At 42.2% G+C, this 25,484-nt stretch overlaps 1 protein-coding gene across 1 annotated transcript in view; it reads right to left on the bottom strand.

Moving 5' to 3' along the window:
* MCCC1 (methylcrotonyl-CoA carboxylase subunit 1) overlaps positions 1–25,484 on the bottom strand; it is a 58,338-nt gene that overhangs the window by 29,420 nt on the left and 3,434 nt on the right. The window contains exons 2-11 of the mRNA XM_040349444.1: positions 23,914–23,960; positions 20,986–21,125; positions 13,758–13,853; positions 12,106–12,227; positions 11,877–12,024; positions 7,809–7,930; positions 5,805–5,916; positions 4,687–4,768; positions 4,427–4,554; positions 437–620 (exon numbers count right to left, since the gene is read on the bottom strand). Coding sequence (XP_040205378.1) covers positions 437–620; positions 4,427–4,554; positions 4,687–4,768; positions 5,805–5,916; positions 7,809–7,930; positions 11,877–12,024; positions 12,106–12,227; positions 13,758–13,853; positions 20,986–21,125; positions 23,914–23,960 — 1,181 coding nt within the window. The remainder of the gene's footprint in view (positions 1–436; positions 621–4,426; positions 4,555–4,686; positions 4,769–5,804; positions 5,917–7,808; positions 7,931–11,876; positions 12,025–12,105; positions 12,228–13,757; positions 13,854–20,985; positions 21,126–23,913; positions 23,961–25,484) is intronic.

Below are 25,484 nucleotides of genomic sequence, written 5' to 3' on the forward strand. Positions count from 1 at the left end.
TAGCTGTAATACATTACATTATTGGTTTGGGGTTTAATCAATCACTTTTACTTTTCTTCATAAATATTCTCAGGATAGCTAGCTCTCAAAGCCAGTCTAACCTGAAAGCAATGCATTTACCCCGACTCTGGGGGGACCAATATCAATATAGGCCAATATCCTCATCCTACCGAGTGATCTGAACCTAGAAAAATGCAAACTAGTGTTTTCCAGCCTATTCTTTGTTTCCAGTTGTACAACAGAGCAGACAATAAGTCCTAATAGAAACCTGGAAAGTGGTCACAGAGGATTTTGTAAAACCTAAATGAAGTGCATTTTTTGACCAGCATTATTTGTATCCGTTACTGGTTCGGATAGTTAATCGACTGACATTTTATCGAAAGTTTACAAACTATACATATTCCTCCATACACAAAGAATTAACATGCATGATCACCTTGCCTGACTCCAGTTTCAATGCGAGTGTAAAGATCGTCTGGTGGAGTAGAAAGATGTAGAAGTGGGCCGGCTCCAGGCATGAAGTTATTATTTGGATCTTCTGCATATATCCTAGCTTCAAATGCATGGCCACTCAGAGTAATCTCTTCCTGTGTTAGAGGGATCCTTTCTCCAGCAGCCACCTGAAAAATACCAATGCTTTCCTTTAGGCTACATTCACACCTGAGCGTTTTCAGTGCGTAAAACACTCATCTCAAAAGTTCCAAAAAACGCCCAACAAGCAAAATCCTATTCATGTAAATGGCCCCTGTTCACATCTGAGCGTTCTGTCGCCTGAAAACGCAAACAAGTACAGGTGCTTCTTTTTAGGCAGATTACAGGCATTTTTCTGCTTTTTACATTGGTGACCTTTTGACCTGTACAAAAAAAAAAAAAAAACACACACACACGACTCTTGCCTGAAGTCAATAGGCTGCATTCACACCTGAGCGTAACAGCCAGAACAGCAGAATGGAAAGTTTAGGAATGGTCAACGTGTTGGAGAGACTCCAGGATAGGCACACACTCACCCCACATAGACAGAGACTTGCAGAGCTGTGCTGTGAATAGACCAGCTCTCCACTAATCTATTGCACCCAATCGGACATAAAATTCAGGCTGTTTTTATCTTGGTTGATAGAAAACTTGTCAGAAGTTATCCTGCTGATAACAGAACAGAGCAGGAGAAAGCCATGGGACTTTACATGTACCCAGCTCAAATTTCATGAATCAGGTTTACATCCACTTTAAGGCCTGCAAAATAAAGATTAAAGCGGGATTCCACCCGCAATTATTTTTTTTTTTAAAGCCAGCAGCTACTAACAGTGTAGCTGCTGACATTTACTAAGGACACTTACCTTGTCCTACATGCCCGCGCTGATGGCCCCCCCGATGCCGATCCCACGATCGATGCAGGTCCCGCGCCGCCATTCACACTAGGGGAAACAGGCAGTGAAGCCTTACGGCTTCACTGCCCATTTCCTACTACGCCTGTGTGAGTCTCGTGCCGGCTTGTGAATGGGCGGCTGCTCTCTGAGAACACACACAGTTCCCAGAAAGCAGCGCGCCTCATTCACTAGGAGAAGAAGAAGAAGAAAACATTCCGCGGTGCCGAAGAGGCAGATTACGGACTTCCGCATAGCAACAGGTATTTCGGGTGAGTATAAATTTTTTTTTTTTTTCACTTTTATTTTATTTTATTTTTTTAGTACTTTTGGCCAAATGTTGTTTTCCTGGGTGGAACTCCGCTTTAACTACTTGCTTTCGAGACATTTCACACATACATGTACAAACATATCAGCATTTTTTTTGCTAGAAATTACTTAGAACCCCCAAACAATATATATTTTCTGAAAGCAAAGTCTCTGGAGAATAAAATGGAAATGGATGTTGCAATTTTATGGTGGGCCTGGCAAAGGCAGCGACAGGGTGACCCCCTTCCACCACCTGCAAAAGCAATTAACTGGCTGTATAGCTGCACAGATCACTTTTACATGAAAGAAAAATGTGTGACCGCCATTGATCCCTGCATTATTTAACTCTACATGCCTATAATGATGTTGATCTGGTAAGCAGTTTGACTGCACAGGGTGTGGTGCGTTTCCTTATCTGCACACTGAATTCTCGGTGGAGGTTCTTCATTTTCAACACTTTTAATATTTTGAAGACTACATACGCTCATTTGGACATTATTCATATTATTCAATCTCACAGCGCTTCACTTTTGTATTCAAAGTATATATGAACCGCACTCCAAGCTTCAGAAAGTGACACTAAATTATAAACACATTGGGCCGGATTCAGCTAGATCGGCGCATAGTTATGCCGGCGTGGCGTAGCGTATCGAATATACGCTGCGGCGAGCACAGTATTCACAAAGCACTCGCTCCAACGTTGCGCCGGCGTAACGTAAATTCCTCGGCGTAAGCCCGCCTAATTCAAAGTAGGTGGAAGGTGGGCGTGATCCATTTAAATGAAGCGTGACCTCATGCAAATGATGGGCCGAACGAACAGCGCATGCGCCGTCCCGTGGACGCATCCCAGTACGCATGCGTCAGAATCACGTCGTAAATACTCCATAAGATACGTCGAATCACTGCCTACGACGTGACCTACACCCAGCCCTATTCACGTACTACTACGTAAACGACGTTAAATACGATGGCTGTTCCCTGGTCCATACCTTAACATGACTTACCCCTGCTTTATGAGGCTTAACATTACGCCGGACGTACGACTTACGTAAACAGCGTATATTAATACGCCGGGTGCAAGTACGTTTGTGAATCGGCGTATCTCACTCATTACCATATGGGAATCGAATTTCCCATATGCCTCCAGCGTAAATATGCGCCCAAGATATGCCGGTATAAGCAAGTTACGCCGGTCGTAAGAAGCCTATTTTCAGGCGTATCTAGTTACACTTACGCGGCGTATCTCGAGATACACCGTGTAAGTGCTATGTGAATCCAGGCCATTATTGTTAGAGATCTAAATCCTTCTACCATTAGAGATTATAGAAACATTTAATCAGTGCTCTTCCTTAGAAATGTGGTTTGTAATTGTATAAAATTGAATTTATGTAGTATCCCATCATCAAGAAAACAAAGCAAGCCTGTAAACCAACTTTCTTATTCCCCCCCCAAATAGTTTTCAGGTCATATCTCCCACCCTCTTCTCAGCTGTGAGTTTAACAGCAGCAGGCAGGCAAATTTATATACAGAAGAGGAATCCACCCTGCTGTGTCTCCCTCCCTCTGCTGTAAATGTCAATGGCAGCAGGACAGGCATCCACTCAGGCTAAGTGGTGCAGTTGCAGTCCAGACAGGACTGTGTGTCTGGACCACGGTCCACCATTTAGTGATGCCTGCTCTAGAGGAACCCTAACTGAGAATGGCTGCTGCAAGCAGTGCATATTAACTGGGTAACATGGACTGTAACACAGGTTCTCAAATGGTGTCAGCTTGTGGCAATGGCTACACTTAAGCCTCATACACACGATCAGATTTTCCGACAACAAATGTGTGATGGCAGGGTTTTGTCTAATAATCCGACCGTTTGTACGCTCCATCGGACAATTGTGGTCGGAATTTCCAACAACAGATGTTTTATAGCATGTTTTTAAATTTTCCGACAACAAATGTGTCTTGTCAGATTATCCGATCATGTGTCCACAAGTACGTCGGAAAAAATCCAAAGCACAAACACGCATGGTCCGAACCAATGCTAACCATAGCACAACATTAGCAGAAGTTGTCCAAAGGGTGGGGCTAAAGAGCTGAAAAACCACGTTGTTTCGTGTATGTTGGCTGAAAAAGTTCTGCCGTCTGTATGCATACCAAGTTCACGGCCAACGCCCTTTTCACAAAATTCCACGGATTTGTCCTCTGGAAATCCGATCGTGTGTACGAGTTCATTTATAAAAGCAGTCATTCACTTGCTTTGGGACTCTCCTAGAATTGCAGCATTATGCAGAAAGAACTCCATGGGATCTCTCTAGCACCACACTCTGGTCTGCATTTTATGAATGACTTGTAAAATGCAGGCATGGTGTGGAGTGTTGTGCAGTGAAGCATGGACAGTGGTAGCCACTATAAATGGGCCTATTAAAATAAAATCCAAAAATTTAAATAAACACGAATAGTATTTATTTAAATCATAAAAATGCTTGGATTTCATGGGGAGTGTACAAAACAGCAGATGCTCCGGCAGTGGCTACAGCTTCTGGAGAGGCTGTTGGAATAACTAACAGAGCTGAGAAATATACGTAGGCTGCCACTGCCGACTTCTAAAAATATTACTTGCCTGGCTGCCATCCTAATGTTTGGAGAAAAAGGCAGCTTTGACATTAACCAAAATCTCATTCAATGTCACCTTTTCACACTGCAGCTTTTATGCCCTAATGACTTCATTTCTTTCTGTAACCATTCTATATAGAAGATTTGACTTACTCGTAGCTGCCATTCCACCAGGTCAGTTCCAGTGATCATCTCTGTGACTGGATGCTCTACCTGCAGTCGGGTGTTCATCTCCATGAAATAGAAATTCTGCTGTGAATCCATAATAAATTCTACTGTACCTAAAAGCAACAATGGGGCAATTTGTCAAAAAAGGCAACTAAACATTTTTGTTGCAGCTAGACAACTCCAAATCTGATATGCCTGCTTGCACATCAGGCTAAATGCCCATCTTCCATAATATAGAGACATACCTGCACCCACATAGTTGACGGCTTTTGCAGCTTTGACAGCAGCTTCTCCAAGTTTCCTCCTGACCTCGGGACTGATTCCAGGCTGTTAACATATTAAAATATTCACAAAAATCCATACATTGCTGTGTTGACTAAAACACATTTATATTTGAATAAGGTGGTTAGGACAGCTGCTGCGTTGAAGAACAAAAATGTATCACAAACCTTTTTTCAACATACAAGCTAAAAGAAGCAAAGTTGTACACTAACCAATGATACAGCAGAACAGTCAGTAATATAGATCAAAAATAGTAAGGTCGGCCATAGACAAAGTAAATTTATTTTCTGCAACAACGGGTTCGAACCTCGATTCCCCCATTAACACAGACAGTGTTGACAGGGGAAGCCCTTCCATGCAGCCAAGGCGTTCTCCAGCGGGGAGACGGGAAGCCGTCCACCCCACCGGACAAGACCATGATTATTGCAAGCGGCTATAAAAGCCACTAGCAATATTCGTATGTAAAATTCGGCTGGCTAGTTGTTCAGTCATTCAGTCTGCCCATATATGGTTCGAATCTCAATTCCTGCTGAACTGGCTAAGAGTTGATCCGCCTATGACCGGCTTGATGCCGCGTACACACGATCAGTCAAACCGAGAACGGTCTGATGGACCGGTTTCATCGGACCAAACCGATCGTGTGTAGGCCCCATCGGTTATTTATTCATAGGTTAAAAAAAAAAAAAAAAGCAATCTTGTTTTAAATTTAACCGATGGATACCTAACCGATAGAAAAAAACGATCGTTAGTAGGCACAACCATCGGTTAAAAATCCACGCATGCTCAGAATCAAGTAGACGCATGCTTGGAAGCATTGAACTTCGTTTTTTTCAGCACGTCGTTGTGTTTTACATCACCGCGTTCTGACACGATCGGTTATTTAACTGATGGTGTGTAGGCACATCAGACAGCTTCATCGGGTTAACCGATGAAAACGGTCCATCAGACCGTTCTCATCGGATGGACCGATCGTGTGTACAGGGCATAAGTCTCCTTATTGGCAATGGCAACACAATGCCCTAAAAATGAAAAACACATTTTTTTTTAACGAATGCCTGTAATGAAACAGAATTAGTCTTACCCCAGGTGCTTCCTCTATGATTTTCTGATGTCTTCTTTGAACACTGCAATCTCTTTCAAACAAATAGACAGCATTTCCATGCTGGTCCCCAAACACCTGGACTTCTACATGTCTTTTCCAAAAAAAAAAATAGGCAGTACACTTAAAATGAATGCATGCGATTTAAAACCTTTTTAAAATTTACAAAAAAATTTAAAATAAAAGTGCCCACATATCTAAAAAATAAAATAAATGAATAAAAAAAAATACCCATGTATTGCAAAATGCTGCACAAGATCAAAATTCTTAGTTGCACTGCACATGAGATCTTTCTGGGAAAAGAGGAAGGCTGGGGATAGAGTAACAGTTGGTACACACTGAATAAAAGCTGGTATTAGCTGGTTCAACAGAAGCCAACTGACATTTGGCCCGTGTGCTGGAAAACCATCATGCAATTGGCATCCGATAAGCACTGACAGCCAATAGCTGCGAACACTGACCGATGTGTTCTGGTGGGAGCGGCGATTAGTGTCGCAATTTTTTTTTTTTTTTTATTTGCTATTCCCCCCCCCCCCCCCACAAAAGTGGAGTTACCCTTTAAAGGTTGTTTTGCAGTACATGAGAGTTCTGCTTAAAGCCCAATGATGCTGGACATTATAAAACCAAGAGTACCAACATTGGATTGCAAAGAAGTGAGCTTGTGAGGCAGAGTGTTGGACAGGAGAAGAGTATTGCACAAAAAGATGCAATTTTTTTTTAAAGAAGCTGGACAATAGGACTTTTACACGAACCTGCAAACTGCAAAGTCAGCTACCGCTTCAGGCATATTGGTTCCGGTTTAAAAGGGGAACTTTAGCACTTCACTATATTTACAGTATGTGTGTCAATGAGATCACCCTTGTATGCTGGCCCCTTTGAGCCATTCTGAATGGTGACATTAAAGCGGAGGTTCACCCATAGAGAACACATTTTCCCCTTAGATTAATGCTTGTTTTGTCTAGGGGAATCGGCTAGTTGTTTTAAAATATGATCCGTACTTACCGTTTACGAGATGCATCTTCTCCGCCGCTTCCGGGTATGGGCTGCGGGACTGGGCGTTCCTTCTTGATTGACAGTCTTCCGAGAGGCTTCCGACGGTCGCATCCATTGCGTCACGATTTTCCGAAAGAAGCCGAACGTCGGTGCGCAGGCGCAGTAGAGCCGCACCGACGTTCGGCTTCTTTCGGCTACTAGTGACACGATGGATGCGACCGTCGGAAGCCTCTCGGAAGACTGTCAATCAAGAAGGAACGCCCGCTCCCGAAGACCCATACCCGGAAGCGACGGAGAGGATGCATCTCGAAAACGGGTAAGTACGGATCATATTTTAAAACAACTAGCCGATTCCCCTAGACAAAACGAGCAGGAATCTAAGGGGAAAAGGTAAAAAAATAAATGGTTGAACTCCCGCTTTAAATTAATTTGGATTTACAATTGGATTTTTAAAGATCAGAACTAATCACATGCTTCACAATTTAAAAATTGTACAAGCTACTGACCTTAGACAGAGTTGTACAGAAAAGGAGTGTTGAACATGGACAGTATATGGTGGAACATGTTTGCTAGTTCCAAGCAGATTCTAACTGTGGAAATTCCCTTAAGCTCACTATGCACAATCTCCTCTACATCTACCAACAACTATGCAGTGACACAACAGACAAAAAAGGTCTCATGCGCAGCACATCACTGCAAGACCCTTTAGAAATGTGAAATAACCGCCTTGGCTTGGGCTCCAGCCAAAAAAAAAAAAAAAAAAAAAAAAAAAAAAAAAAGGACTGCACTAAGGTAAAGGAAGCTATTTAAGGAAAACATTTTTTACCTTTACAACCCCTTTAAAACAAGTTGATTTAGCCAATTGGCTACCACGCAGAGCTGCACCAGATTTTGCACTCTCCAGTTTTAGTAAATCAACCCCAGTGATGCAAGTTGACAAAATATATGTTCATCAATATTATACAAACACTTTAAAATAAAATACATTTTTACCTTGGGTTGTCCACAAATTTTTCAATCAACATGACATCATCATTAAATGACTTTCTTGCTTCTCTACGAGCAGACTCTAGTTGCTCCACAAACTCTTCCTCAGACCTTGCAATTCTCATGCCCTGTGGTGGCAAAGATAAATCACACATGTTTATTGTAGTTGACAATTCCAATAAACTATTAGCTATAGCCAAAAAAAAAAAAAATGTAAAATGAAAGTTATACATTTAGAGAAACGGTCATTAGTAGTCTTCAAACAATGGCCACATTACTGTTCTGGTTAAAAAGAAGGCACTGCAGAGCTGGTTTTATTAGCCTGAAAACCCTTTGTGTGTGTGTGTGTGTGTGTGTGCCTCTGCAGCCTGGCTGTACTTCAGACACTGGGGTAAGCCCCACTCACTCATGGGCCTACCTTCCAATAAAAGCTCCTCAGAAGTGCAAGAACATTAGATAGTGATGGGGCATTAGCATATATGATAAATACATTAACAATGATGAAAACAGTGATGATGTCATAATCTAAAAACAATGTCTCTCAAACAAATCTGAAAATAAAGCATTATTCTCAGCAATACTACATACGTGGAACCAAAAGCTGCACTATATGGTCAAAAGTTTGTGGATACCAGACCTACACTATGTGGCCAAATGTACCGTATATACTCGAGTATAAGCCGACCCGAATACAAGCCGAGGCACCTAATTTTACCACAAAAAAAAAAAACTGGGAAAACTTACTGACTCGAGTATAAGCCTAGGGTGTCCATCTGCATGCCTCACTTTGTCCATGTGCATGCCTCACTGTGCCCATGCCTCGACTGACGTTTAACATGGAAGTCTATGAAAGGTGTTCCCGGATTTGAAAAATCGGTGCTTCCTGGCTGTAGGTCCCCTGAACAACCACCTTTGCACACATGTAGAGGAAGAGATGGGCTACATGTGTGCCAAGTTTTGGGTCCAGACGACCTACAGCCGGCTAGTACCAGGTCCCCAAATATCCGGGAGATCAGGCGCAAAAAGGTGACTCGAGTTTAAGCCGAGGGGGGCATTTTCAGCACAAAAAAAGTTTGCTGAAAAAAACTTGGCTTATAGTCGAGTATATACGGTATGTGGACAGTCAGAGGTTTCCAGTAATGGGTACTATTAATTCTACAGCATGCAAAGACATTTTAGATACAGTGCCTTGAAAAGGTATTCCTACCCCTTGAAATTTTCCACATTTTGTCATGTTACAGCCAAAAACATAAATGACACATAATTATAAAAGTGGAAGGAAAATTATAAATGGTTTTCATAAGTTTTTACACAAATATCTGAAAAGTGTGTATTCAGTAACCCCTTTACTTCAATACCCCTAACTAGTGGAACCTATTGCCTTCAGAAATCACATAGTTAGTAAATATTGTCAAGTCCACCAGTATGTAAATTACATTTCACTATAAATACAGCTGTTCTGTGAAGCCCCCAGGGGTTTTTTAGAGAAACTTAGTGAACAAACAGCACCATGAAGGCCAAGGTAAAGTTGTGGAGAAGTTTAAATCAGGGTTAGGTTATAAAAAATATCCCAAGCTTTGAACATCTCACAGAGCACTGTTCAATACATCATCCGAAAATGGAAAGAGTACAACACAACTGCAAACCTACCAAGACATGGACATTCACCTAAACTGACAGGCCGGGCAAGGAAAGCATTAATCAGAGAAGCACTCAAGAGGCCCATGGTAACTCTGGAGGAGCTGCAAAGATCCACAGCTCTGGTGGGAGAATCTGTCCACAGGAAAATTATTAGTCGTGCACTCCACAAATCTGGCCTTTATGGAAGAGTGGCAAGAAGAAAGCCATTGTAGAAAGTAAGCCATAAGAAGTCCAGTTTGTGAGAAGCCATGTGGGGGACACAGCAAACATGTGGAAGAAGGTGCTCTGGTCAGATGAGACCAAAATTGAACTTTGTGGCCTAAATGTGGCAGAAAACCAACACTGCACATCACCCTGAACACACCATCCCCCAATGTGAAACATGGTGGTGGCAGCGTCATGTTGAGAAGATGCTTTTCTTCTGCAGGGACAGGGAAGCTGCTCAGAGTTGATGGGAAGATGGATGGGGCCCAAATACAGGGTAATCTTAAAAGAAAACCTGTTAAGAGTCTTCAAAAGACTTGAGACCTTCCAGCAGGACAACAACCCTAAACAGAGCTATAATGGAATGGTTTAGAATAGATCAAAGAATATTCATGTGTTAGAATGGCCCAGTCCAGACCCAACATCAATTGAGAATCTGTGCCAAGACTTGAAAAATTGCTCTCCATCCAATCTGATAGAGCTGAAGTTATTTTGCAAAGAAGAATAGGCAAACATTGCACTCTAGGGGCCAGATTCACGTAGATGGGCGTACTTTTGGGCGGGCGTAACGTATTTGATTTACGTTACGCCGCCGCAAGTTTTTCAGGCAAGTGCTTTATTCACAAAGCACTTGCCTGTAAAGTTGCGGCGGCGTAGCGTAAAACACCCGGCAGAATTCAAATTCGGCAGGTAGGGGGCGGGTTTCATTTAAATGAAGTGCGTCCCCCGCGCCAAACGAACTGCGCATGTGCCGCCCCTAAAAAATCCCGGCGTGCATTGCTCTAAATGACGTCGCAAGGACGTCATTGGTTTTGACGTGGACGTAAATGGCGTCCAGCCCCATTCACGGACGAATTGTGCAAACGACGTAAAATTTCGACGCGGGAACGACGGCCATACTTAACATAGGATACGCCACCTAGGGGGCAGCTTTATCTTTACGCCGGCATAGCTCTTACGGAAACAGCATATCTTTACTGCGACGGGCAAGCGTACGTTCGTGAATCGGCGTATCTACTAATTTGCATATTTTACGCCAAACTCAATGGAAGCGGCACCTAGCGGCCAGCGGAAATATTGCACCCCAAGATACGACGGCGCAGGCCGTCGTATCTTAGGCAGGTTTAAGTGCATCTCAGTTTGAGCATACACTTAAACATGCGACGGGCTTAGATTGCGAGTTACGTCGGTGTATCTACTGATACGCCGGCGTATCCCCTTGTGAATCTGGCCCTAGATGTGCAAAGCTGGTAGAGACATCCCTAAAAAGACTTGCAGCTGTATTTGCAGTGGAAGGTGGTTCTACAAAGTATTGACTCAGCGGGACTGAAGACAAAATGCACTCTTTTTTCAGATAATAGTAAAAGAAATAAAAAAAAAATAAAAAAATTGAAAACCATTTATAATTTTCCTTCCACTTAACAATCATGTGCCACTTTGTGTTGGCCCATCAGCCATAAAATCCCCAAAAAAAACACATTTACATTTTAGGCTGCAACATCACAAAATGTAGAAAATTTCAAAGGGTATGAATACTTTAATGTACTGTAAAAATGCACTTCCAGGTCCATATATACATGGTTTGAAATATCCCACTTCAGTCTATTATTAATGCTGCTGCCTGACTCATCCCCCTTACCAACTGGTTAGTGTCCGCCACCCCTCTACTGGCTTCCCGTTGCCCAACAAGTACAATACAGAATATTAACATACAAAGTCATCCGCAACTCTGTCCCGAGCTACACCACCAATATTGTCTCCAACTACCACCCAAACCATCCTCAAGACCTCCTGCTCTCTAGCTCCCTTGTCTCCTCCTCCCATGCTTTTCCTTGGGACATCTCCAGAGCCTCTCCAATCCCCTGGAACTCCCTACCCCAATACGTCCGGCTATCTGCTACTCTGGTCACTTTTAGGCGATTTCTGAAAACTCACCTATTCAGGGATGCCTATCCCACCTTCAGCTAACAACTGCATCTTATTTCTCCCATCAGGTCATCCCTCACAGTTATTACCTTTTCTTTCACTTGACCTTCCCCATTAGATTGCAGGGCACTCCTAACCCTTTTGTATTGTTGCTGCATTGTCTCCCTTTATAATGTAAAGTGCTGCACAAACTGTTGGAGCTATATAAATCCTGTATTATAATAATTATTATTCTTCTTCAATAATTCTCTTTCTCAGATGGCAAGTTGCTCGATTAGTCTACCTCATTAAAAGGCAGCATACCTTACCACCTCCACCACGGACTGCTTTGATCATCACAGGGTAGCCAATCCTCCTGGCTTGTTCTTGGAGATGCTGGTCAGACTGCTCTTCCCCATGGTAACCCTCTACAATAGGAACTCCTGCAGCAGACATAATGGACTTTGATGTGCTAAGAAGACAGATAGATGTGTAATTGATCTCTATCAGGGAAGAGAATTGTTAACATGATCTTAAGCACAGAATTTGTTACCTCTTAATCCCCATATCTCGAATAGCAGAGGAGGGCGGTCCAATAAAAATGATATTTTCTTTCTTACACAGTTCTGCAAATTCAGTGTTCTCAGAGAGGAAACCATACCCTGGGTGAATAGCCTGATATCAACAATAAGGATTATTAAATACTCAGAGGAATATTCTTATATAAAATACACCGATATTACATCTCATAGAAAGGACAAACTAAAATGAGATTCAACATGGTACTTTAACTGTAATCCATTACCGCCAATCTCGATTAACTCATTACTTTAACCACTTAAGGACCTTGCCCGTTTTTCAGATTTGGCGTTTACAAGAATAAAACATTTTTCTTTTGCTAGAAAATTACTTAAAACACCCAAACATTATATATTTTTTTTCTCCAACACCCTGGAGAATAAAATGGCGGCCATTGCAATACTTTTTGTCACACCGTATTTGCGCAGCAGTCTTACAAGCGCACTTTTTTTTGGAAAAAATTAACTTTTTTTTAATTAAAAAAAAAAAATAAGACAATAGTAAAGTTAGCCCAATTTTTTTTTACATTGTGAAAGATAAAGTTACGCCGAGTAAAATGATACCCAACATGTCACGCTTCAAAATTGCACCAGCTCGTGGAATGGCGTCAAACTTTTAACCTTAAAAAATCTACATAGGCAACGTTTAAAAAAATTCTATAGGTTGCATCTTTTGAGTTACAGAGGAGGTCTAGGGCTAGAATTATTTCGCTCGCTTTTACGATTGCGGTGATACCTCACTTGTGTGGTTTGAACACCGTTTTCATATGCGGGCGTTACTCACATATGCGTTCGCTTCTGCACGCAAGCTCGTCGGGACGCTTTAAAAAATTGTATTTTCTTATTTTTATTTTATTACATTTTTACACTTAAAAAAAATAAAATGGGTCACTTTTATTCCTATTACAAACATCCCTTGTAATAGAAAAAAAGCATGACAGGTCCTCTTAAATATGAGATCTGGGGTCAAAGAGTGATTGGGGGGGGGGGGGGGGGATTAGGATAGAGAGATGAAAAAGGGAAAGAGAGAAGAACAAAGCGAAATGGTGGTCCATCCTAAAATGTAGCATAATGGGATTTAATACTGTATGTGTGGAAGGGACTCGGGGAGCGTTAAATGTCTATGGGTTAGGGGCACAAATTCCTCGTCTTGCCTTGGGTGCCGACAACCCACACTACAAAATAATTTTACTGTAAGCAAAGAAATAATGTTGTGTGTCTGCAAAGTGTAGGTTTTCACATGTTTAGAACACACAATGATTTATAAAGCTTATCATACATTACAATAGTATTGTACAATCACCTTTAGACCGACCATCTATGTAGTGCTAGGCCCGGCTGATTGCAATATAAAGGCCTACCTCATCTATCCATAGTTTTGGAAAATCGAAACTGTATTGTACAAAGATTGTATGGCCTAATTGTAACATGTATGGTAACTTTAATACACACAAATCCGTTTTTGTCAATCGTAATAATAATCCTATAGTATTACTTATACCAAACCTATAAAACAAAAGCCTTTGCAGATACAGGGACATATTCATCATGTGACTAACCATGATATTCCCTCTGCATGCAGCAAAGTAGAGCCTAGTTAATGTAAAAATTAAGCAGAAAGTATTACCTGAGCACATGATGATTTCGCCACACGCATTATTTTGTCCATGGCGAGATAGCTTTGTTGAGAAGCAGCGGGACCAATAAGATAGGCTTCATCTGCCTGCAAGAACACCGAGGCATTAACATTGGCATAATAATGTACTAACAAAAGCAAACAGATTTACTGCAAGAAGGATCCAGTCCAGGCATGACGAGGGTGGAACAAATCTACAATTCAATTCCTTACTCAATTTATAATACAGTAAAACCTTGGATTGTGAGCATAATTCGTTCCGGAAACATGCTTGTAATCCGAAGCACTTGTATATCAAAGCACATTTCCCCATAAGAAATAATGGAAACTCAAATGATTTGTTCCACAACCATTTATTCTTAAGTCCTTTAGTTTATAGTCCATATAAAAAGATTATAGCACTGTGATAGGTTGTGTAACCATAACATGTCTATCTACAAATGGAAGCCTCCACAAGAGGAGTAGAAGCAAAATCCAGCAGGTGCTACAGAGTTTAAAAGAGAAGAGGCGCCTCTAAATGTAGCAATACAATTACATTTAATGAAGGTACAACATTTAGAAACTCGCATGGTTGATGATTAAAACAGGCACATCTAAGTATGCAGGTATCTGGGGTAAAGCTGTCCACATAGACCATCCTCCACACCGATGGCTCTCACCGCTATCAGTCTGCAATCGTGACTGGGAAGACTACCCTGCAGTAGAGGACGGTCTATGTGGACATCTTTACCCCGGATGCCTGCATACTTAGATGTGCCTGTTTTAATCATCAACCATGCGAGTTTCTAAATGTTGTACCTTCATTAAAAATGTAACCATATTGCTACACTTAGAGGCACATCTCTTCTCTTTTATTAACATAACTTATTACACTGCCGCTACTCTTATATCAAGACATTACTATATATATATATATATATATATATATATATATATATATATATTCTCTCAAGTCAAATTTTACAAAATTTTGCTTGTCTTGCAAAACACTCTCATTGTTTACTGTACATATCTAAAAGCTAAAACTTTTTTTCGCCTTTTCAGGTAGAGAAAAAAAAAAAAAAAAAAAATCACTGCCAGTTTATTTCTGCCATCTGTGCCCCATTTGGGAGATTTCCCATCACAACAGGACGTGAGAGGAAATGTCACTAGCGTATGTTCTGGTGACAACTAACAGCTTTGGAATTTGACTCAGAGTCTCGGTCACAATGGTCAGCAGTACAAATAAAAAGGTGAACCCCCCTGGAGGGGACACAGACAGCAATAACAACTTGACAGGTGTTCTAACCCCTTATCAGTTTATACAAAACTAAGAGATACATTTGTGTGCATGAGCCCCTAAAGTGTAAAACACACTGCTTTCAGATCAAAAATGTTAACGTTTCTCCCCCCCTCCCCCCCCTTCTATGCATCTGAATGCAGAAGCATTATATGCTATGGCTCAAGCACGCAGCTTCATTTATATCAGCAATATTACTATTTCTTTTTCTATAAGAATAATTGTAAATGCAGAAGAATTATTTTTTTTATTTTATCTTAATGCATTCTATGCATTAGGATAAAAAAAAAAAACCTGCGTGCAGCAGCCCCCCTTAGCCCCCTCTTACCTGGGCCCCATCTAGATCCAGCAATGCCTTAGCTGCCTGGGGCTCCCCTCATTGGCTGAGATAGCAGCGTGGTGCTATTGGCTCCCACTGCTGTCAGAGTCAGTAAACCAATGAGAAGAGACAGGGGGCGGGGCTGGGTAGCGGCTCTGTGCCTGAATAGACACGCAGAGCTGGGACTTGGCTCAGGTGCCCCCCCCCCCCCCATAGCAAGCTGCTTGCTGCGGGGGCACTAAACAGGAGGGAGGGGCCAGGATCACCATAGAGCGACCCCAGAAGAGGAGGATCAAGACTGCTCTGTGCAAAACCATTACACGTTTGTTATTTTTAAAAGATAAAACAAGACTTTACAATCACTTTTTTACTGTTTTACCCCAGTATTGCCATACAGTCTAATTTTACTAGTGAGTGCTGCGTTTTTGGATGCAGAGTGCGTTTGAAGTTTTTTTATTTAAGTGGATGTGCAGCTGCATCTGACAGAAGTCCATGGCACCGTGAGTAGGAGAATTGGTTTCACTTTTTCTCGCTGATCGGGGGTCCGCCGTGACCGCTTCTCACCATTTTGACGTTTGAAGGAGTTTCTTGATGTGATATTCTGCTGTTTTACAAGATTTTGTTTGTGAGTGCACTGTTTGAAGTTTTATTTTGGTGTGCTATTAAACCTTTGATGGTATCACACTATTTGCACTTCTTTTGTCTCTCTCTGACATATATGTGGAACTGATTGGATGTCATATTTGGATTACATCTTTATTGACGGGAACAACTACATCTGATAAGGTTTTTTGTGCCAAAACACGAGAGTGTGAGGCATACCTATCCGGTGAGTGTCCATTTGATGGGGGAGGAATCACTGAGCACTGTCGGGTGTGGTGGAAGTTTTTGAAAAAATTTGAAGATCGCAGGATCCTTATACACATGAACTTTGCTTTGTTTGGCCACATTCTAAATTATTTTTAAAGACTGTCTCTTGCACTTTCAGTGCGTTCACTTCACGTTTAAGTCAATCACGGGTGTTTATTATTACAGTCACAGTTTAGTGTTTATTTCTTAAACTGGATATATTTTGTTTATTATCACTGTATATCATTACATATGGGTTGTAGTAATGTATTTTATATAGTCAAATATGCACAGTTATTTGATAGCGCTGTTTTAATTTGTTGACACTCCTTAGAGAGTTTCATCATCTTACATTCTTTTTGTTCACTTATCTTCTAAACAGCAGCTAGGCATCATCCACTCCTCCATAGGCGCAACGGTGGGCGACTTTTTAGGGCGCATTCTATAGATCACCCATTGTTACTATCACTTTAAGATGTTGTTATTTGGAGAATTACATTTCTGGAAGGTTTATAATTAGATTTACATTTAATTGTAATTGAGAGACTGGATTGCGCGATTGTTGGTATTGTAAAAGAAATGTCTAAAAAAAAAAAAAACACAACACAAAAAAAAAAAAACAACACAAACACACACACACACACACACACACACCAACTGTTGCAGAAAAAAAAATCACCTGTACGTGATGTTGTTAACACAGTTTAGGGCGCGCAAATGCTGCCAGCGCACCGATCCCGCTGTGATTGGTCACAGTGGGAGCTAATCAGCTGGTCTGGCGGAAACACAGGAGAGACGGATCAGTGGTGTGCCGCTGTAAACAAAAACAGACCGCTGATCTGTCAGTGAGGAAAAGTGAGAGATCTCTCCTCTTCTCCACCGAGTGCAACACTTCCCACTACAGTTAGAAACACCTCCCAGGGAACACATTTAACACCTTTGATCGCCCCCTACTGTTAAAACCTTCCCTGCCAGTGCCATTTATACAGTAATCAGTGTATTGGGGTCACTGGTCACCAAAAAGTGACACTTAGGGACAGACTTGTCAACCGCATTGTTGCAGTCCCGAAAAATAATAAAAAAAAGATTGCCGACCATTACTAGTAAAAAATAAAAGTCCCTAAATCTAGACACAATGAGCTAGATTCACGTACCCTTTACGTCGGCATATCTATTGATACGCAGCGTAAGTTGAAAGATGCGCCGTCTAATCTATGCGCGCTATTCAGGGAACTAGTTACGCCTGAATTCCTGCTTCATCCGACCGACACAAGTCTTAGTACGCTGTCGTATCTAGGGTGCATATTTACGCTGGCCGCTAGGGGCGCTTCCGTAGATTTACGCGTAGAATATGTAGATGATATGCCGATTCACGAACGTACTTGCGCCCGCTACATCATTTACGTAAGGCTTATGTCCGGCGTAAAGTTATCCCTGCTATATGAGGCGCAGCCAATGTTAAAGGTATGGACGTCGGAACAGCAGTCGAATTTTACGTAAGTGGTACGTGAATGGGGCTGTGCGTAGGTTACGTTCACGTCGAAAGCATTGAGCCGACGTTTCTTAGGGAGTATTTGCGACGTGATTCTGAGCATGCCGAACGAACGGCCATTCATTTACATGGGGTCACGGCTAATTTACATGGAGCACGCCCCCTACCTGCCTATTTTGAATTAGGCGGGCTTACGCCGGCCTATTTACACTACGCCGGCGCAATGTACGGCGCCAGATCTTTGTGAATACTGGTCTGGGCTCCCTGTTTTACGTCGGTGTAGCGCATATGAGATGCGCTACGCCGGCCAAAAGAAGCGCCGAGCTACCTGAATCTAGCTCTATAACTTTTGCACAAACCAATCAATGTAAGCTTATTGGGATTTTTTTTTTTTTTTTTTTTTTTAACAAAAATATGTAGCAGAATACATATTGGCCTAAATTGATGAAGAAATTTATTATAGCAGAAAGTAAAAAATATATATTTTTTTGTTTTCAAAATTGTCGGTCTTCTTTGTGTATAGCGCAAAAAATTAAAAAACTGCAGAGATGATCAAATACCACCAAAAGAAAGCTCTACGTGTGGGGAAAAAAAATTATAATCTACAACGTTGCACGACCGTGCAATTTTTCAGTTAAAGCGACGCAGTGCCTCGTCGCAAATAAATTGCCTGATCAGGAAGTTGGTAAAACTTTCCGGGTCTGAAGTGGTTAAAATCAAAATAGAAAAATCGGCATCCCTGGTGAGTCTTTTACACACCTAAAACATATGTAAATGTGGCTAAATAATTTTGATCTGTACCTTTATGCGTCTAAACGTGTTTACAGAAGAAGCACTTTACTAACCATCAGCTGCGTTTTTTTTTGTTTTTGTTTTTTTTAGGCAGGATGTTGATGTGAGAGCCTCTGCTAGCAAGATTCTGCATAGATATCAGTAAATAGTTACAGCCATGTGCATGAACACTAAAGCAGCTAAGGGATGCAAAGCAACAACAAGGCTTTATGTGGTTAAAAACAGCACTTTGCTCTAGACCAGGGGTGGGCAATTATTTTTTCGATGGGGCCACATGAGAAACTAAAAATATTTTGGAGGGCCGGGCCAAAAGGCTAAACTCAATACTGCATAAAATCAATTGTATTTCTTTATAAAAAGCAGTAAATATCATTGTTGGACAACTGGTACGAGTACTTGTTATAGTTAAACAATGAAAAAGTGAGGTTGCCTTACAAGAAAAAAATTTAAATTTATTAAACAAAATTTCCCAAAACAATGAACATTTTTCACTATTTGTGACTCATATTAGTGAAAATTTCCAGAGAGGATCAGAGACTGCGGACATGATACCAGAGAGGATCAGAGACTGCGCACATGATACTAGAGAGGATCAGAGACTGCGGACATGATACCAGAGAGGATCAGAGACTGCGGACATGATACCAGAGAGGATCAGAGACTGCGCACATGATACCAGAGAGGATCAGAGACTGCAGACATGATACTAGAGAGGATCAGAGACTGCAGACATGATACTAGAGAGGATCAGAGACTGCAGACATTGTCCCCATAAAGTCCTGCCAAACGACAATGTATGCCGTGTCATAAATTATGGTTTATGTATGTCTTATTATCTTAGTGATTGATTCACATCGCAACTTCATTGATAGCTTTTTTTTTTTGTATGATTTTTAGTTTTGCTCATTACTGCCACACACGTGCAATGCATGGCTGCATGTGTGTGGCAGTGATGAGCAAAAGCAAAAATCATACAAAAAAATAAGGGTATCAATTTCAAATCAATGAAGTTGTGATGTTAATCAATCACTAAGACATACATAAACCAGTGTGCCATCAATTGCTGCCAGTGTGCCATCAATTGCTGCCAGTGTGCCACCAGTGTGCCATCAATTGCTGCCAGTGTGCAATCAATTGCTGCCAGTGTGCAATCAATTGCTGCCAGTGTGCAATCAATTGCTGCCAGTGTGCAATCAATTGCTGCCAGTGTGCAATCAATTGCTGCCAGTGTGCAATCAATTGCTGCCAGTGTGCAATCAATTGCTGCCAGTGTGCAATCAATTGCTGCCAGTGTGCAATCAATTGCTGCCAGTGTGCAATCAATTGCTGCCAGTGTGCAATCAATTGCTGCCAGTGTGCCATCAATTGCTGCCAGTGTGCCATCAATTGCTGCCAGTGTGCCATCAATTGCTGCCAGTGTGCCATCAATTGCTGCCAGTGTGCCATCAATTGCTGCCAGTGTGCCATCAATTGCTGCCAGTGTGCCACCAGTGTGCCATCAATTGCTGCCAGTGTGCCATCAATTGCTGCCAGTGTGCCATCAATTGCTGCCAGTGTGCCATCAATTGCTGCCAGTGTGCCATCAATTGCTGCCAGTGTGCCATCAATTGCTGCCAGTGTGCCATCAATTGCTGCCAGTGTGCCATCAATTGCTGCCAGTGTGCCATCAATTGCTGCCAGTGTGCTGCCAGTGTGCCATCAATTGCTGCCAGTGTGCCATCAATTGCTGCCAGTGTGCCATCAATTGCTGCCAGTGTGCCATCAATTGCTGCCAGTGTGCCATCAATTGCTGCCAGTGTGCCATCAATTGCTGCCAGTGTGCCGCCAGTGTGCCATCAATTGCTGCCAGTGTGCCATCAATTGCTGCCAGTGTGCCATCAATTGCTGCCAGTGTGCCATCAATTGCTGCCAGTGTGCCATCAATTGCTGCCAGTGTGCCATCAATTGCTGCCAGTGTGCCACCAGTGTGCCATCAATTGCTGCCAGTGTGCCATCAATTGCTGCCAGCATCCCCAGAAGCAAGTACCTGATGATGATGAAATCTCTGTCCTGTCAGTGTTTTGCTGCCTGCAGTCCTCGGCCGTCTCGGGTCTCCTACAGCAGCCTGTGCAGTGTGCACAGTGTGAGGTGAGGAGTCGGGACCGGGTCATTACTTGGCGGGAATTGGGGGACTTTTTTGAACTCGGGGACACTCACTCCACGTGGTGACGGGCGGCTGGGAATGCCGTCAGCGGCCAGCTCCAATGGCTTCTTCGGCTGAATCAGCGGGGGGTGGGAAAGGAGGCGCGGCTAACACCCGCAATTCTTTCGGCTGCAAATTCAGACTTCAAATTCAGATTTCTAGCGATCCGCCCGGGGGCCGGATTAAAAAGGTCCGCCGGGCCGTATATGGCCCGTAGTTTGCCCACCTCTGCTCTAGACTCTGAAATGTTAATATATTTGTAATATAAAAAGATGTGCCACACAAATACTAATGAAAGCAGTGTACCAGAGAGACGTGCATGGAATCCCTGTCTGCCTCACTGTACACAGCCACCGACTGCACACCCATCTTCTTTGCTGTGCGCATCACTCTGCATGCTATTTCCCCTCGGTTTGCAATAAGGACTTTCTCGATCTTGGATTTGCCTGAAAAACAACCACAAAAACAAGTCGACTTGAAATAAAGATCAACAAGCAAAAATCGGCAACTGTTCCTTTAGATGTACATACATATATAGTATTCATACCTCTTGAAATGTTCCACATTTTGTCATGTTACATACAAAAACTTAAAATGCATTTTATGTGATAGACCAACACAAAGTGGCACATAATTGTGTAGCGGAAGGAAAATTATTTTCTATTTTTTTTTTTACAAATAAATGTGAAAAGTGTGGGGTGCATTTGTATTCAGTCCCCTTTAATCTGATCCCTGGAGTCCACCTGTGTGTAGATTAATCTCAGTAAAAATACAGCTGTTCTGTGAAGCCCTCAGAGTTTTGTTAGAGAACCTTAGTGAACAAACAGCATCATGAAGGCCAAGGAACACACCAGACAGGTCAGGGATAAAGTTGTGGAGAAGTTTAAAAGAGGGTTAGGTTATATATAAAAAAAACAAAAAACAAACACAATATCCCCAAGCTTTGAACATCTCATGGAGCAATTCATCATCCGAAAATGGAAAGAGCATGGTACAAGTGCAAACCTACCAAGACATGGCCGTCCACCTAAACTGATAGGCCGGGCAAGGAGAGCATTAATCAGATAAGCAGCCAAGAGGCCCATAATAACGCAGAGATCCACAGCTCAGGTGGGAGAATCTGTCCACAAATCTGGCCTTTATGGAAGAGTGAAAAGAAGAAAAAAGACATAAGAAGTCCTGTTTGCGGGAAGCCATGTGGGGGACACAGCAAACATGTGGAAGAAGGTGCTCTGGTCAGATGAGACCAAAATTTTACTTTTTGGCCTAAAAGCAAAACGCTATGTGTGGCAGAAAACAGACTGCACATCACTCTGAACACACCATCCCCACCGTGAAACATGGTGGTGGCAGCATCATGTTGTGGGGATGCTTTTCTTTAGCAGGAACAGGGAAGCTGGTCAGAGTTGATGGGAAGGTGGATGGAGCCAGATACAGGGCAATCTTAGAAGAAAACCTGTAAAGCCTCGTACACACGATCAGTCCATCCGATGAGAACGGTCTGAAGGACCGTTAACTTAGGTTAACCGATGAAGCTGAATGATGGTCCGTCGCGCCCACACACCATCGGTTAATGAACCGATCGTGTCAGAACGATGTACGACGGCACTATAAAGGGGAAGTTCAAATACAATGGCGTCACCCTGGCTGCTTTAGCTGATTTTTTGTTAGTAAAAGACGATTTGTGCTTTTCTGTCTGTTACAGCGTGATGAATGTGCCATCTCCAAAACGAACGCTAGTTTTACAAGAACGAGCGCTCCCATCCCCCTATTTAGTCTGAGCATGCGTGGATTTTTAACCGATGGTCGTGCGTACTAATGATCGGTTTTGACCTATCGGTTAGGCGTCCATCGGTTAAATTTTAAAGCAATTTCCTATTTTTTTAACCGAAAGTTGAATAACCTATGGGACCCACAGACGATCGGTTTTGGCCGATGATAACGGTCCTTCAGACCGTTGTCCTCTGGCTATCCTATCGTGTGTACGAGGCCTTAGAGTCTGCAAAAGACTTGAGACTGGGTTGGAGGTTCACCTTCCAGCAGGACAATGACCCTAAACATACAGCCAGAGCTACAATGGAATGGTTTAGATAAAAGAATATTAATGTGTTAGAATGGCACAGTCAAAGTCCAGACCTAAATCCAATTGAGAATCTGTGGCAAGACTTGAAGATTGCTGTTCAAAGACGCTCTACATCCAATCTGACAGCTTGAACTAATTTGCAAAGAAGAAGAATGGACAAAAATTCTCACTCTCTAGATGTGAAAAGCTGGTAGACATCCCCCAAAAAAACTTGCAGCTGTAATTGCAATGAAAGGAGGTTTTACAAAGTATTGACTCAGGGGGGCTGAATACAAAATGTACCTCACACTTTTCACATATTTGTAAAACATTTAAAAAAAAAACATTTATAATTTTCCTTCGACTTCACAATTATGTGCCACTTTGTGTTGGTCTATCACATAAAATACATTTAGGTTTTTACATGACAAAATGGTGATAACTTCAAAGGGTGTGAATACTTGCAGATGGGCAAGTGTGATATACACTGATCAGGCATAACATTCTGACCAAATACAGGTAAAGAGAATAACACTGATTATCTATGCCAGGGGTCTTCAAACTACGGCCTTCCAGTTGTTCAGGAACTACATTTCCCATCATGCCTAGTCATGTCTGTGAATGTCAGTATGTTACAATGCCTCATGGGATGTGTAGTTCTACAACAGCTGGAGGGCCGCAGTTTGAGGATCCCTGATCTATGCCATAAAATGGGATTGATTTCTTCTGTGAGACCAGGAAGAAAGAGCAGTGCACCAGATTGATACAAGACTCAAGGGAGGGGGGCGGGGAAAGCAAACATTTAGTGAAAAGGATTTTTTACCTTAAGCCTAGGTTTTCACTATTGCAACCTGAAAGTCATGCAATTTTGAGGAGACTTGAAGCAATGCCTGTGTATTCTGGAGGTCTATGGACCTCAGGTTGCATCAAAGTTGAACCAAAGTAGTGCAGGGACCACTTTGAAGTCGCTGTGACTTGAAGTCGCACAGATATAAATGGTACTCATTGGAAATCATGGGGCAAGACTTGTCATGCGACTTTGCAGTGCCAAGTCGCAGGACAAGTTGCACAAGTAGAAAGGGAGCCCAATGTAGGTAATGCATTAAGGACGAAAAAAAAAAAAAAAAAAATATGGGTACAGGTATTGCTCTTACAGTCCAAGAATGACATACCTGCATTGGAAGCATATCTCAGTGATATGGAGCCAAATGCCCATTTCCTGCAAAAAACACAATAACATTATTATACAAGATTTATATAGCGCCAACAGTTTACACATGAAGCATTCTGCATTTAATGATACAAGATTTTCCTCTACATTGTAAAGATGACTTAAAAAAAAAAAATCGATTAATCGAACATGAAAATTTTAATCAGTAACAGCCCTACAATTTTCAGATTATTTTTAATATTTTGTAACTACACACAGCAATGCAAGGCTTTCTCCCTGGTGTGGAGAAAGCCTCTTGAGGGGGCGAGCAGGCAAGTCAGGACGCTCTCTACTTTGCAGATAGAGAAAGGAGCTGTGTGTTAGTGGGTGTCCTGACACTCCTGCTCGCCCCCCCTCAAGAGGCTTTCTCCACACCAGGGAGAAAGCCTTGCATTATTGTGTGGAGTTACAGACAGAAGAACAGGAAGTGAGGATTTCTCAGAAGAAATAAGGACATTTAAAAGCAAAATGGAAGGAAGAGGTAAGTGAAGGAGGACTGCACTAAGGTAAAGGAAGCTATTTAGGGAAAAAAATGTTTTCCTTTACAACCCCTTTAAGAAAACTGCAGACTGAAGCTGTCATTTTATTGAAGCAGAACTAAGCAATGTAAAATTGCAATAAAAAAATAAATAGAAAGCAAAACTGGGCATCAGGACACAGCAGTGGTGCCTCCCAATTGTCTTCAGACACTGCTATACTCAGCTTGCCTAACCATGCAGTTAGGTACGAATGCCCACAAAGACATGCATCCTGGGTATTTTTACTCGAACATATAGGGCCCTAAATATGGGTACCACTCTGCACAACTTTCAGCCCCATCCAGCCACAGCCTGTCATAGCCTTAAAGTTATAGTAAAGTTTTTTTTTTTTTATATTATTGAAATAACAAACATGTCATACTTACCTGCTCTGTGTAATGGTTTTGCACAGAACAGCCCAGATCCTGATTGCCAGCCCCTCCCTCCTACCTAGTGCCCCCATAGCAAGCAGTTTGGTATGGGGGCACTCAAGCACACTCATTCCAGAGCCATTGCTCCGTGTGACCATTCACATACACACACACACACAGCGTGGCTTGGCCTTGCCCCTGCTCGCTCGGCATTGGCTCCCTGGCTGTGACTCACAGTAGCAGGAGCCAATGGCTACCGCTGCCATCTCAACCAATGGTGAAGGAGAGACCTGGGAAAGCAGCGGCTCTTGTGCACATTGCTGGATCAAGATAGGGCTCACGTATGTATTGGCAGGGCTGCTGCATACACAATTTTTTTTTACCTTAATGCGTAGAACACACGAAGGTTAAAAAAAAAAAAAAAAAAAAAAAAAAAAAAAAACACACCTTAAAACTTTACAACCACTTTAAAAAGTGTTACTAAACCCACAACAGTAAAATCAGTCTGCATATGCAGTAAAGCATGCTTGTTATACTCACTGTGGAACCTAAGGGGTTAATCCTCCTCATTGTGTAAAAAGGCTGGTTTACCCCGTTTCTCCCCTTCTTCCACTGTCCCCAATCCATCTCCTGACAGTACAAAG

This window comes from Rana temporaria, chromosome 4 (assembly GCF_905171775.1).
Source record: "Rana temporaria chromosome 4, aRanTem1.1, whole genome shotgun sequence".
NCBI classification, from domain to species: Eukaryota; Metazoa; Chordata; class Amphibia; order Anura; family Ranidae; genus Rana; species Rana temporaria.